A 14,433-nucleotide genomic window follows, 5' to 3' on the forward strand; every position below is an offset into this window, starting at 1 on the left:
GCCTTATGATGAGGAATAAGAAGGGAATAGCAAGCTTTTGTTTACATGTGGGAAACATTACCCTTTCCTTTCAGCTCATGCCTGCAGTTTTCCCACAGTCTTGTCTATCTCAGCATCACAGACTGCTCAAACACGTCTCCCCTAACAGAGCAGTTTATTGCTTCCTTTCCTCCAGCAGCAGGACTACACCACAGACACTGGCTGCCAGCTTGTGTGGTGACTGTTGTAGACATCCTTTTCACTAAAATCCTTTCTTTAGGATTTTTTCCTTCTGGGAAGCTGAGGCCCCAGAAACAAAAGGTAAACAATAATTATCTGCTGCTGCGGAATGCAACAGGGTGATCCGGATTGGTCTGGTGTGGATGTTTTGGTTCAGTGACCAGTCACAGCAGAGCTAGCTCTCGCAGACTGCCAGAGAGAGCTGCCTTGTTATCATTCTTTACTTTTCTATTCTTAGCTTAGCAAGCTTCTGAAAAGCTCTCCTGCCTTTTCTTTTTAGTATAGTTTTAATAGATGTATTAAAATAATAAATCAAGCCTTCCGATAATGGAGTCAACCATCTCGTCTCTTCCTTCACCCAAGACCCCTTGTGACAACCGTCACAGGTGACCACACTGTATGCAGTTTTCCTTGGAAAAGTAAAGTTAGAGCTTGCACATGGAGGTAAGCAGCCATGGAACCAAGGTTGCTATGAAATGAACTTACGCATTAAAGCGAGCCCGTACCACCACTCGGCAGAAGTTCCTGAATCTGTGCTCGCGGCCAACTATGAACAGAGGTTTATCGAAATACGGGTGATTCTCTCGCAGCTCCTCCTCCTGGACTTTCCTTTTGAAAAAAACGTAAATTATGAAGTGTTACACATTATCCCTGGCAAAAATATCCCTTACACTTTGTTCTTTTTTTCATGTTCACTCTTAATACTTTTAACTTCATACAGAGAATAGTTAATAAGAAAATGTGCACTCAGACTTCTGATTTTTAAATACCTTTTCATTTCAGCTTGTTCCTTTTTTTCTTGGATCATCTTTATCTCACTGTCTTCTCTCTGTGCATTTCTGTATCTCACTGTGTTGGAGTGCTAGAAGCAAAATGATTCCTTTTAATCGAGGTCTAAGGGTTGTTATTTTTTAAGGTTTCAGATGAAAGCAAGATATGGTATTTTGCATAGAAATATTCAAATGAAAGGTCTTTATTTCCAAATGTACTGCACATCAACTCAGTCAAGCATATTGCACAGTATTTTCTATCTACAGCATAAGGCTCCTTATTTTCATCAAGGTTAATTTCAGTTCTAATTTCATGCTTGAGGCTCCATCCAATCTAACTTTTAACTTTAAAAACAGAGGTCCTCTAAGACCAGCCAACCTCCCTTAACTGGAATGAATGCAATCAAAGCTACTAAGGGCTAAGACTGGGAAAGAATCGGCATGCAGATCATACAGGTAGTGACTGCTGAGTGCAGGGATGAATGAGAGGGAGGGAGGAAGGGAGGCAGGATGCTGTCTGAGCTCATGCAGTGGAGGGAATATCAGCATTACTATTCTGAGTTATGCGAGGCTTGGAAGCACTCCTGGTGGGGTAATGCTGCTGGCTATCCTACAAGCAAAGCCACATCTGCTTTAGTTTAAAGACTGAGATAGTTTGGAAATGGGGTGACTAATAGAGTATCTTGAAATTTCATTGCCACAGAGATCCACAAAATATCATATGAATTTGCAGAAATGAAAACGCACTGAACTGCATGAAATTACACCACAGTGAAATCCATGATTACTATTCTCCCTTTCATTCTTTGTCCCTTTGTCTGACAGTTTTGCTGCCTGGAATATATTGCTAAACTTCCATCAGAAATTTTGAACTGCTGTTTTCCCAGCCCGAGTGATTTGTATAATTCCAGAGTAACGCTTTTTAAAGTATCCTGGGCAGCAATTGTTGTGTTCCTAATGCAGTGTCTACAGATTCGGTGAATCTATCTCAGCAAGTGTTCCAAAACCATGAGTCTATCAGTGAAATAACCATGTCAATTATTTTGAGGATAATTCTAATGCAGTTACAGCATTTGTCTTATGACTTCCTTTCAAGATTTGAAAAGACAAATTGCAAGCAAGTTCATAATTAGAATTAGTCTTACACAAGCATTTATTTGATAGCATATATTCTAATTTCTTATGTTCTGAAACTGAAACCAGCATTTCTATGAGGACTTACATCTTGAGTCAATGTTTCAAGAGATTTTCCTCTGCTGATTCGCTGGCTGTTCGAACCATGTCTCAGTGACCTGAAACAATCATAATCAATTTAACAATACATCTCAAGATGAAATTTTGACCTTTATAAGATGACCATTATAAAGCACTTCTCTTCAGCCACCCAATATCTCGAATTCTTATCATTTTTCTCTTGCTAACATCAGAAGCTTATATGCTCTTCAATTGTTTTCAATCTGGTCTAACATAAGCCAATTTCTGTCCTTCTGATCTTTAAATTGATAGCTTTGTAGTTGGCAAAGGAAATGACATTTGAAATAAAAAGGCATTTTTTCCATTTATACAGTACAATGAATTTCATTATGGTTACAATAAAGAACGTAGAATTCAGTTCTTTGTACAAGTAAGTAGTTTTGGCTGTTCACATGTTAGGTATTGCTCAAATTTAATTCCCTTTGCCACCTTTACTTTAAGAATATTTTAAACCCATCCTTTTTGTCCATTTTTACCTGCGTTCTTGTCGTATATGATGCTGGACACTCAGTATTGACCTTTCCTTTGCTGGCTGCCCCTCAAATGATCCGCTCAGCATGCGTTGTCTGGTGCAGGCCCTACGAAGCAATGTAAAGATGATGACACAGAGTTTTCGGTATAAATGATGATTTCAGAGGTAGCACATTCAGAGGAATCAGCTTGGCTTTGTGGGGAGCAAGTACTTCAAGAACAACAGAGAATAACAGTACAAGAGCAATGGACTTCCCATGAAAATATTTCCCAAGCAGTGGACCCCCACTCTGCAATACAACCAGTCATCTGGTAAACCTTCTCCATGCCTTAGCAAGGACCATCTATGACTTTTTTTCAGTTTGCTGTAAAATATTTGGTCCCTCAAGAATTCACTAAAAGTGAAAGGCATCAAGCAATGCACTAACCATCAGTAAAACCAGTTTCTCAGCAATAAAGAAAGGAACACAAAAGTACAACAGCAATTTTAGTCCCTTTTAGGGCTACACATGCACATTTTGGACCTAGGACATAACTTTGAGTGTTCAAAATAACTGGAACCATATCCAGTATGAAATGAAAAGCTGCATATTGCTGATATTCTGTAATATGAAATGTCTGCTCTCTGGGAATGCAGTCAACTTGCAGCATTTTGTTGTGTGGGTTTTCTCACTTGTTTGCTCATGGTTAATTTTTCCAAACACATTTTACACGTTTGGGCAGAAATTAGTATTTGTTGGCCAGTAAGTGTCCCACAGCTAAACAGAGCATGTGTATCTTTATCTTGATGGCTACAGTGAAATCGATTTGCTCATGAAAAAGAGAGGTTTACACTAAAAGAGCTCAGACAGATCCCTCTGATGGTTGAGAAATAGAATTTCAACATTTGAAACATGTTTTAACTTTCTGGAATGGTTTAAATTTCTAGAATGGTACAGTATGCACTCCTTATTGCTCATTTTGTGTTATGAGATCATTTAAAGAAACATAAGACCCAGCTGGTAATATTACATACTTTTTATTGAACTGAATCCTCATTTTTTTCCTAAAAGATGAAAAATGATACACCCTTTGTGTAACCACTCTATCTGCCAGCCTGTAAGGCTTAGATAAATGCCTTGACAGCATGGGATGATCATGCTTGATGGCACAAGGTGTCCATGGCATGTTCTTTCCCCACCACGGCTTTGTTTCTCACTCTTCTCCACTTTTTCTCATTCTTTTGGATTTAAACACATAAATGATACAAGTAGGAATCCCAAGTATATCTGTAACAAAAATGAGAAGCTTAGAATGCTTGTCAATGTCACCACTGCCAATCAGATTAGCACCCTAGAAAAATACATTGTGCTAGACTTGTTATAGAAAGCATCAGGTTACACTACACTGAACTAAAGCACTATGACATATAAGAAAATTACTGTATGTCTTATACAACATAGCTCATCTTAGACAAATCATGAACATTTTAATACCAAAGGATTTAAAGCATTACATTGTGGAGGAGGATGCCACATAACACTGTCAGAAAACAACTGAGATACTTGAATACCTTTGCAATTTTTGACTAAAAGGAAAAAAAAAGCATTATTTCCTAAAAATACATCCTATCTCACTCCATTAAAATGACAATCCAATTTTTCCCAGCAGAGACAATGAAAATTCTGGGGTCTGAGTTCTCTTCTCTTGGTGTGACAGAGGCTAACTTATCTCTTTTTTCCCCTGTAGATATAAATTATTATGCTCTGCTTCTAATAGCTAAAAACTATTTTCTTGACATCAAAACGTAACTTGTACATCAACTTTTCATGCTCTTCTATGTAGCAAATTGAATTCCAAGCTACATAAACACTTAGTATTCATAATAAAAGACAGCTTTAAATGCTCTAGGAATAAATTCTTTACCTGACTAATGAACAAGATGGCTTATTTAATTGTTAATAATACTGTGAAACAGACATAGCCATATACTATGGGCACACTATGGCAGAATGGGCATGCATAAAAACTAACACCTACAGAAAGACTTAGTATTTTTTGTGATCTCTAAGTTAGATTCCTAAATCTTTAATTAGCCTTTACATCCATTGCCTCATTTTCAATACCTCTGGAAGCTCTGCAGCTCTTGTGAAGTCAACAGAGAAATAATGAAATACCAGGTGTTTAGCACAGAGATCAGAAATTCTTATCAAGTAATTGCAAAGAAACATTTATGTATTTCTAGAGAAGAAGATCTGCTGAAAAGTCCTTGTCTACTTTGGACAGCCTCTCTCCTGGCATTCTTCACTTTATGGGAATTACTGCCTTGGGAATTAATCTTCCTTGTATGAAGTCTAAGAGCCATGCTTAGTTATCCTTTTGACTCAGAATCTGGATATTTTTCAGCTGCTTAGACACCGAGAGTTGCAGATCTTTGGGGACTTTTGAAAAATATGGCAGGTGCCATGAATTTTTCAGAACTGCAGAGTTGCCAGTTTTAAAGCCTGCAGTAGGGTTTGTGTTCTCACTGTAGACACGTACACGCTTCCTCTCATCACCTGCCTGTGAGCCACATGTCCAGGCTTTGAGCTAACTCATAGCCCAAGGAGATGTAGGGCCCAATCAAATTGCTTGCACAGAGGTACCCAGAATCACCTGCCATGCCTTGGAGTATTTTGCTTTGCTTCCAGCTGCTGCTCCAGCAGGGTACAATACCCCTAAAAATTGGTGTATCACCTGACATCTTCCAGAGGATGTTTTGGACATCCTCTGGCATCTCACACATCACTATATGTCTATATGTGAACAACGTCATTGAAGGCTTGGTGAATTAATTTAATTAATGATGTTTGGACAGTATTTAAGTAACTATAAAGTGGGCATCTAAAGACAAAGCAGCCAGCTAAAGATCTCACTGGGTTCCATTTCCTTTATTGATTAGACTTCTGTCAACTAGATAGTAGCATTCATCCCTTAGCTCACAGGCAGACTTGGAGCTGAATCCCACACCAGGCACAATCAGCATGCCACAATGTTAAAAATTCAGTCCTATGTGATTTGAAAATTGGAGTTTTAAAAAAACACTTTTCTTGCCTTGATACATTTTTATGTAACTGTATCTGGTCAGAATCTTTTGACCTTCAAACAACAGAGGCAAAATTACCCCTTTTAGCTAAAATTGCCCTTTTCATCTTCTTATACCACCTCTCTGGAATATTAGATAGGTTTATTTTCATTTGTGTAGGAATAAAGAAGGTATGAAATAAAGGAGAAGAGACAAAAAGTATCTCAAGCTTCTGGACTTTGTACCCACTTTGCAGAACTCTCAACACAGTTCAGCAGCTGCAAACCACATGCTCCAAATTTGCCTTGAAAAGTGCAACTGTAATAAAATATCCTGAAGAGAAAATGTAATTTCTTAGGTAACCAGAAAGCCAGGTGAAGACCACACAGAACAAGACAATACTGGTATACCACATAGCTTGTACCACCTAGTTTGTATTACCTGCAACCAATTAGAAGGTCCAGATTTTTGAAGTCCTTCAAACTATTTCATGCTTTTCAATTCCTGAAAAATAAGTTGCGAATAGAGTGTTCAAGTAACATTCTTTGACCAAATGTAAAATGTTAGAGGTTTTGATCAAGAATTCAAAATACTATACCTTTCATGAATATTCTGAAGTCTCTTGAAGAGGGTGAGCCTGTGGCTCACACTTGGATTTTTTAGTTAGGCATCCGTTCCGCAGCAAGTGTTCACTCATCTTGCATTCCAGTATAACACTGCTTTGGGGTTTTCTTCTGTATTTTGATGTGTGAGTATTTATGTAGTAATTGTAGCAACTGCATATATTACTATGTACTTTTGTTGTTCTCCCTGAAACATGCTCACACTGAAGCCTTAGCAGTGTGGGGCACTTCAGTGCAGTTATCAGCATCATTCAGCATTGTTTTCACTCTCTAGGACTCTCTATCCTTACTAAATCATTCTATGCTCTCATTATAATTCCATAGAACTTGGAATATATGGTTAAATGTGACAGACTACAATTTATGGGGATCCACCTGAGAGGCATGGTAGTGTTTCTTCCTTTCATTTATAAATTTAATTTAATAAGGCACTTTTTGAATAGCAAGCACAATGCACATTTTAACCACATCTACTCTATTGCTCTTTATGGGAAAAATATACTATTTTTTAAAGAAATCTGAATCTGGCTGGTGAAATAAAATGGATTATTAATGCAACTTGGATAAGTCAGTTTTTTCTTGTTTTCTTTCTTATGTCTCTAAAGAAAAAAATCAAATAGTCACTTATTTTCTTTAGTGACTGCTCAGGCAGTAGAGCTATAGCAAGAGATTTTCTTTCCTTTAGCAATTTTTATTGTGATTATCATTCTTGCCTTGCTGTTTCAGCTTCTCTTCTCACAGATGTTTATATAATAACAATTTTTTATTGGACTGTAGAAGAATCAATAAAAGCAACGCAAAAGAAGAAATCTCAAGTGGCTATCCAGTCTACCACCTGTCTAAAAATGGGATCAATTCCATACCTGCAGTGTTGGAGACTCCATAGCCCAAAAACTTGGCTTCACAACTGTGCTTTGCAGTAATCCATAATATGGTGTTCATTTGGCAGAAACCCCATGAAACAGAGGAACTTCTTTCCAATGGACATGTGCATTCCAGTACTCCTCTTTGTTTGTCTTTGCATCAGGCAAGTGTAATCCAGCAATGTTGTACACTTGTAGAGATTTAGGAAGGTGGTGACTAAGTCTGGATGTTGCATGGGGTGACAAAAATCATCAACAGAACTTACCTGGAACTTACCTCAGAACTTTGTTCTGAGAAATGCATGGGGTTAAGCCCTCAAAGTTATGAAGAAAGAAATCATACTCTTAAGAGAGAAAACATAAAATATATGCCAAGAAATTTGTTGTGAGTCAGAACCAACTAATACAAGTCAGTTGTTTAACAAAGGCAAATTTCTAATAAAGGATACCAAAGGTATATCTTCTAGGATCACAGAATCATAGAATCATTTAGGTTGGAAAAGATCTTTGATTATTATCTGCATTAGTGCTCAGGAAGATTTTATTTAGAGATAAAATTTATAGCTTTCCTAGAAATCACTATGTTTTGCAGAAATACTTGTAAGAACAAAGTCTGAATTATCTTCTAGCATATTCACAAACTAGAATAGGATCCTTAATTCAAGCAATACTTTCTCCCCTTTCTTCCTTCCCCATGTGCCCCCCCGCCCCCCAGCATTCTCAGTTAAAATAAAGATAAATGCACGTCTTTCAGTTAGTTGTTTATGAAATGGAATGTTCCACTTAAGCATGAATTATGTTACTCCCTCAGGACCAGAAAACACATCAGACAAATCTTGTCTAGAACAGTGAAAATCCTATTGCACACCCCTAGCATCATTTTATGGTTTGACAATAGCATCAGCTATAATGAAAAGCAAATAAAAAGCTGCCCATTTGGAAAAAAACCAAATGTTTCCCAAACTGTCACCATATATATTTTATATATAAGTTGTAGAGTCTCCTTCCCTGGAGATATTCAAAAGGTGTCTGGATGTGGTTCTGGACAATTTGTTCTGGGGGGCCTGCTTGAGCAGGAAGGTTGGACCAGATGACCTGCAGAGGTTCCTTCCAATCTCAACCATTCTCTGATTCTACGAAGCATGGTTTAATGCACACCAAAATCAGGTTTTGAACTACTGACACTTTGATTATGTTTTAGACTATGTGAGATTACTTTTAATTTGTTCATTTTCCCCACCATTCTGTGCTGTTTACAACTTATCCTCAGCACTGGAGAGAACAAACTGATTTATACAGAATATTTTGACTGGACCTGCTCTACTCTCTCTACTTCAGAAAGCCAGTGGGACTAATAAAGGACTAGACCCCATTTTTAGATTACAATCGAGTAAGGAATGAGGGTCAGGAGAACCACAGGCACAAAACTTGCTTTTAAAAGAAAAAGCAGTGCTTACAGCAACATAGAGTGAGAGAAAAGTGTGAAGCACTGAAGATATGCAGGAGAAAGTAAATTTGCTAGAAGTGGTTATTGCTGCTGAGGGAAATGCACTGTAATTCTCAGTAAGGAATGGAGCTGTTTGCAATTCAGAGGCACTATTAAAATGGATCTTGTTTCAAAAAAGTTGTTCTAAAGGTCACTAACTTGTACTTTATTTCATTTTTCAAGGTTGAGGTCTCCACCTCAGAATGGATTTATGTGAAGAGGTAAGGCCTTTGTGCTCTGCCACTGGTAATGGTGATGCAAAGCACTGATCAAAGTACCAGGACAGTAGTTCCTACATCCTTGACTTGGCTCCCATGCCTAACTGCACAAAGACCTCAAGGAGGCAAGGTGAATGTGCTTCTAAACAAGGATGCTCAGAAATGAGACACGTCCCTGGGGGTGTGGCAAGAAAGCTGCAGGCAAACAAAGACACCCAAGACATCAGTTTTGCTGCATAATGTAACAGCAGATGAGCAGGTGAGACACCTAGGACTGAGTCCATGAACCATCTCTCTTGGTGTGCAAGGGCTATTGATGTCCTTTTTCATCTTGGGGAAGATGTCTAGCTGCAGTTCAGCATATGAAAAGGAATAAAGTTTGGATAGAGAAGGATGCACAAGAGAGACATGAAGGTACCTATGTATAATGCATGGTCCTTCTATACAGCTGGTTATATTGAAATATTCATAATTTGATTAAAAAATAAATTGGCAAGGTTTAAAAAGTGTTGGGAGTGGGAAAGGTCACAGGTGGACTTAGGCTGGAACAGACTTAAAATTCCCTTTCAGCACAGCAATTTTATCAAGCTGAACTTGCCCATGGGCAGATTTACTATATAGACGCATGGCTTTGGAAAAATTCTTCTTAATTCAGGTAGACAAAAATGAAGATTATGCTGGAAGCAATTTTTTCAGAAGGGACATTCTGAGTTATCTCTTACTGTTCTTGGCATAAATGTCACTTCTTCTTTTGTCAGGTACTCTGAATAGCTGAGACTCATCTAATTTTATGAAGGAGTTTACAGCATTTATAACTAAAGCAAAAATAAGAACAAGAATCTCTCATATGTTAAGAGTTTGAATTTTCCAGTGTTATTTAAACTGAATCTTAAGTTTCAGCTATAAATCTTATCACTTCTCTTCCTGTTTCTAAAATTCCCTTGCATCAACAGTGCTGTCACTGTCATTAACATGGAAACACCGGCAGTGCTCAGGACCAGTCAGCCCATCACAGGCAATCTCTGTCAGTTTGGACACCAGATATGCCATGAACACAATCTTCATATGCTGGAACAGATGCATTGCAAGTGTCATTAGATCAGAGCTTATTTAACAATTTCCACTCAATAGCAAGGAGCAATAACAATATTTGTTCTTTTTCTCAGCAGAGAGAAGACTCCGTAAGACTCTTGTAAGTGATTTACAAGCAGCCCAAGAAAGCATTAGAGGACACATGACCCGTATTTTTCTTACGTGACAGAAGTTCTCTCCTTTTCTCTGCGTTCTTCAAAGTTTATTGCTGATGATCCAGGAGATAGACTGGAAAGCTCAGTAAAGGTAGATTAAATTATCAGAGTAAACAGATAATAAAAAATAAATTAGTAAATTAGTAAATGAAAACTTTATTCTTCTGCCTCTGAAACTTCAGAGGAATTCAGATGAATTGATAAGAAGTCCTTTTACATGCAAGACTGGCAGAAGCCATGATCTGAAGGACCAAATGGAATTCAGCACGATTGAAACTGGCAGGACTGCTTTCTGGTTCTGTCCTTGCATCCCTGAGAACTTAGTGAAGTCCAAACAATGGTTTGCTCAGATTCTCCTCCCACTATTTCAGACTTCTCTGGAAAAGGAGAAAGTTCTGTGCAGATGGGAAAATTCTGAATTTCAATTTCCAGAATTTAATTTTTTTCTCCTATCTAAGAAAGAATGGAGCTTCTACGATATCAGGGATTAAGAAAAAAAATGAATATGTAAAAGTAGGGTTTTTTTTTTTCCTTTGTCTATGTTTTTCCTCTGCAGTAGAGTGTATGAAACACACCAAACAAACTGACATTTGTGGAACCCTGGAAGTGTCAATAACATTTCACAGTTCTCATATAACACAGAATTTCAATACAAATGTTTTACTGAAATACTGTCGGGATGCCGGTATCTAAACATATATTTTTAGAAGTATTTTGCCTAATATATCTGTAACAGTAATTCCTGTAAAATCAAGGCACACAAGTGAAAGAAATGCTTACAAATAGTGCAACAAATGCAATAAATTTTGTTAAGATTGAATACTTACGGTATTGCATTTACATTTATCAATTATATTTTTACAATGAGTATTCATTTGAATTAGTAATTGTTTATGTTGTCATTACATGGGTTTAAATCAGAAAAAGTTTCATGTTAATTTCTACAGTTCTCCCTGTGCTGTATTCTTATAGAACATTAAAAAAGACCAGAGCTGCAAAACTTCTCAAATGGTATTCAAGAAACATCATAATTCAGAAATCACACAGAACCCCTAGTTCACTGCTCCTCATAAAACATTACCTTACTTAATCTGTACTTTTTAGACCAGTGTTCCTCTTAATACTGGGTATTTACCTGGGACTTCCCACTGACAAAATGCAAACATAAATATAAAAACTGTGACCTATAAATTGTTTCCATTATTAATGCACCTTATGTTGAGAACAGTCATTATAATGTAAAACCAACAGTGGCATGAAACAATGCAGCACTGAGTTATCTAAATGATAACTTCAGAAATGGGTCTTGGAGACTTAGGCTTGCATTATTCACTTACAGTGCTGAGTAGTTACTTGATATGGAAGACCAAAAGGAGTGATCATTATTGAAGCATTCAGGAAACCTTTCTACAGAAGTCATGGTTCTAAAATTTTCTTCACTGTCCATTTGTTACTTGGAATATGACTAGCTGTAGTCTATGTTTTTTACTGCACAATCCCTGCAAACATTTATGTGCAGATATTTGCAAGAACTGGACTAGAATTCTAAAATAACATCCCTTAGGAGCAGACATGGTTAATTTAGAAGGAAGAAATGAAAAGAGCTGAAACATGATCTTACTGCATGATACAATTGAAATATATATTGAAGAAGTACAAGAGAGGGCTCTTTTTGCTCTTCAAGCATATAAAATAGCCAAAGAACAATTTATCTTTGCTAAAGAAAGCAACAGATGAACTACAAAGGAATACATTATTATGAATATTATAATGCAGTAACATTAGTAATAAACAGGGTTGTGCAAAATCAGATGACAGTCAAAACAATATCAAATCACATCTGACTCTTACCTTAGAATTTTATTGATTGCTGTCTCTTTTTCCAGAAGGTTTCTTGCTCTGATGCTGAAAACAGATTTACGGAGCTATAAAATTAAGAAAAGACAGCATACTTTTTAATTGTCTTAAAATATAACTTGTGCATGTAACAGAACAATTAAATATTATGATGCTGAGTGCATAAAAAGGATGGTGGAAAACAATCAAAATACTTATATACATCTTTTGGCCTTCCAACCCCAATCATTAGGGAGTTCTGTGTAGAAAGAAGTAGATAGTTTTGCTGGCTAGCACAAATTTGCTTTATTACACATTTCTTCTCCAATTGGCCAAATCACACTGTTTTGCTACTCCTTTTCCACTTTAGATTTTGACTAGGCTGGATCATACTCTGGAGATGCCTTGACTGTACAAAAGAACCAGCAAGCCAAGCTCAGATGTATAATTTCAATGCCTTTTTTTTTCCCTCACAGATGCAAAGAAAAAATGTGCTAAGCAAAATATGCTTTTGCTTGCCTCTGGTCATGAACAGTTTCAGGAATCTTCTTGTGAACAGGAGTTCCTGAATGTGAAATGAAAGGACTGAGATATATGAAAAAAACAAGCAAGTGATTAACAAACATGGCAAATCAAGGAGCAAACTGCAGCTGAAAAAAATTAGCTCAGGAATTGCACCTGTGATGAACAGAAAGCCTCTGGCACATTGTAAGACTTAAATCTGTCAACTGTTTGGAGATCATTGTCTTGAAGAAAATATTTGAGAGAGATTTGGAAACTCTTAGCAATCTGTGTCCTGGTTTTGATCAATCTGAAACGGAACCTTTAAGCACATTTCTTTACATGTTCTTTAAATTTTCTAAAACTAGCTCAAATCCAGAGTCATTCGACAAATAATTTTGCCAGAACTTCTCTGAAGACTCATATTGACTCTGAGTCACAATAAGATCTTTGTAGATAAACACAAGGCTAGAAAATGCCTTAAAAACTTGTTAATTATACTGTCTGTACTTAATAAAACGGATTTTGCTTTTTGAACCACAACTGTTACAGCAAGCTACAATCCCTTTCCTACCCCTTGCCTATACAAGTGTGGCCCCTTTAACCTTTCTCATGTTCTAGCTCTTTTCTGTACAGCCTGCAGAAGGTAATAACACAGATGATTTGAAAACATCCCAATTTTGAGAATCTCTGGGTTCCTTAAACAACCGGTAACTTGAAAATGGAAATGACGTATGCAACACTTCGGAATGTAGTTTGGAAAATAAAGTATTGGAATTTCAGTTAAGATTACAGAAAGAGTAATATACTTCTTGAATATTTGAATATAAGCAAGAAAAAATTCCATTGCCTGGATATGGTAAACATAAACTGAAAATCCTAGTATAGATATACCTGTTGAGGAATACATCTAGTGCAGGCAGCTGGGTGTGCAGCTGCAGCGTGAACTGCAGGTTAAGCTCTGGGGGTGCAGAAGCCTGAGCCCAAGGCAAGAGGCCATGAACTGATGGCCCTTTGCCTAATAAAGGCCACAGGGACCTGTGGTACTCAAAGACACGGCAGGAGCTGATGACCCCAGACTTTTGCTTGCTTAGACTGTGAGGGTATAAATGTCCTGGGTGCCTTTGCTTGGGGATCTCTCCTTGGAAGCACCCAGCTGAAGCTGCTATTTTGTCATTCAGTTGTTGCACCAAGATTAAATAATTTTAAGGATCTGGCTGTCTGGCACTCTGCTTTGGGAAAGCTGAAGTCGAGCTGGTGAGGAAACTTGGTGTGACTGTGTGAGTGTGGGATGTGTAGCTGGGCACCAGCTGAGGAGATGCAAGAAAGATTACCAAAGGGGCTCCTGGATAGTCAGACAGGGAAGTAATATGCCATTATAATAAATATTCTGTAGGTATAAATATGTCTAATATTGAAACACATTTGTGTAGGTTTTAACTCATTTGCAGTATCTTGACACAGGTTTAGTGACTTTATCAGCATTGTACTTTATTCAGGCTCAAACTTATGGGAATAATGAGGGTGGAAAACCATAAGTTTTGTCTCAGTTCCTTTTTCCTGTTCTAAACAGGTGCTTTAGAATAATTGCAACTACATGAAACATCAGAGAAAAAAACCGTGCGACCTAGTAATGTGTTATGTCCATTTATTTCTAGTAACAATTCCTGTTAGCATCTTAGGAATTGAAGAGATTTCAAACATAGGAAGCATTAATTTCCTACCCATTTTCTAGTTTTTGCCCATCTGATTTCAGTAAAAAAAAGCTGAGTCATATAAATTTTTCCTAAAATTTTCTACAGCTCCTTATCTGTCATAGACCACTTCTTTCCAGTGTTTAAATTACATAATAGAACACCATGGCCTTAAAGGTTGTGGCCCAAACAAGGAAATTCAGCAGCC

The 14,433-nt window shown here is 37.3% G+C and overlaps 1 protein-coding gene across 1 annotated transcript in view; it reads right to left on the reverse strand.

The window, feature by feature from the left end:
- Nucleotides 1-14,433, reverse strand: part of NALCN (sodium leak channel, non-selective) — a 217,477-nt gene that overhangs the window by 31,821 nt on the left and 171,223 nt on the right. Inside the window, exons 17-21 of the mRNA XM_005424146.3 lie at nt 12,046-12,119; nt 2,720-2,821; nt 2,212-2,281; nt 990-1,081; nt 706-828 (exon numbers count right to left, since the gene is read on the reverse strand). Coding sequence (XP_005424203.1) covers nt 706-828; nt 990-1,081; nt 2,212-2,281; nt 2,720-2,821; nt 12,046-12,119 — 461 coding nt within the window. The remainder of the gene's footprint in view (nt 1-705; nt 829-989; nt 1,082-2,211; nt 2,282-2,719; nt 2,822-12,045; nt 12,120-14,433) is intronic.

Source organism: Geospiza fortis, unplaced genomic scaffold, assembly GCF_000277835.1.
Source record: "Geospiza fortis unplaced genomic scaffold, GeoFor_1.0 scaffold84, whole genome shotgun sequence".
Taxonomy (NCBI): Eukaryota; Metazoa; Chordata; class Aves; order Passeriformes; family Thraupidae; genus Geospiza; species Geospiza fortis.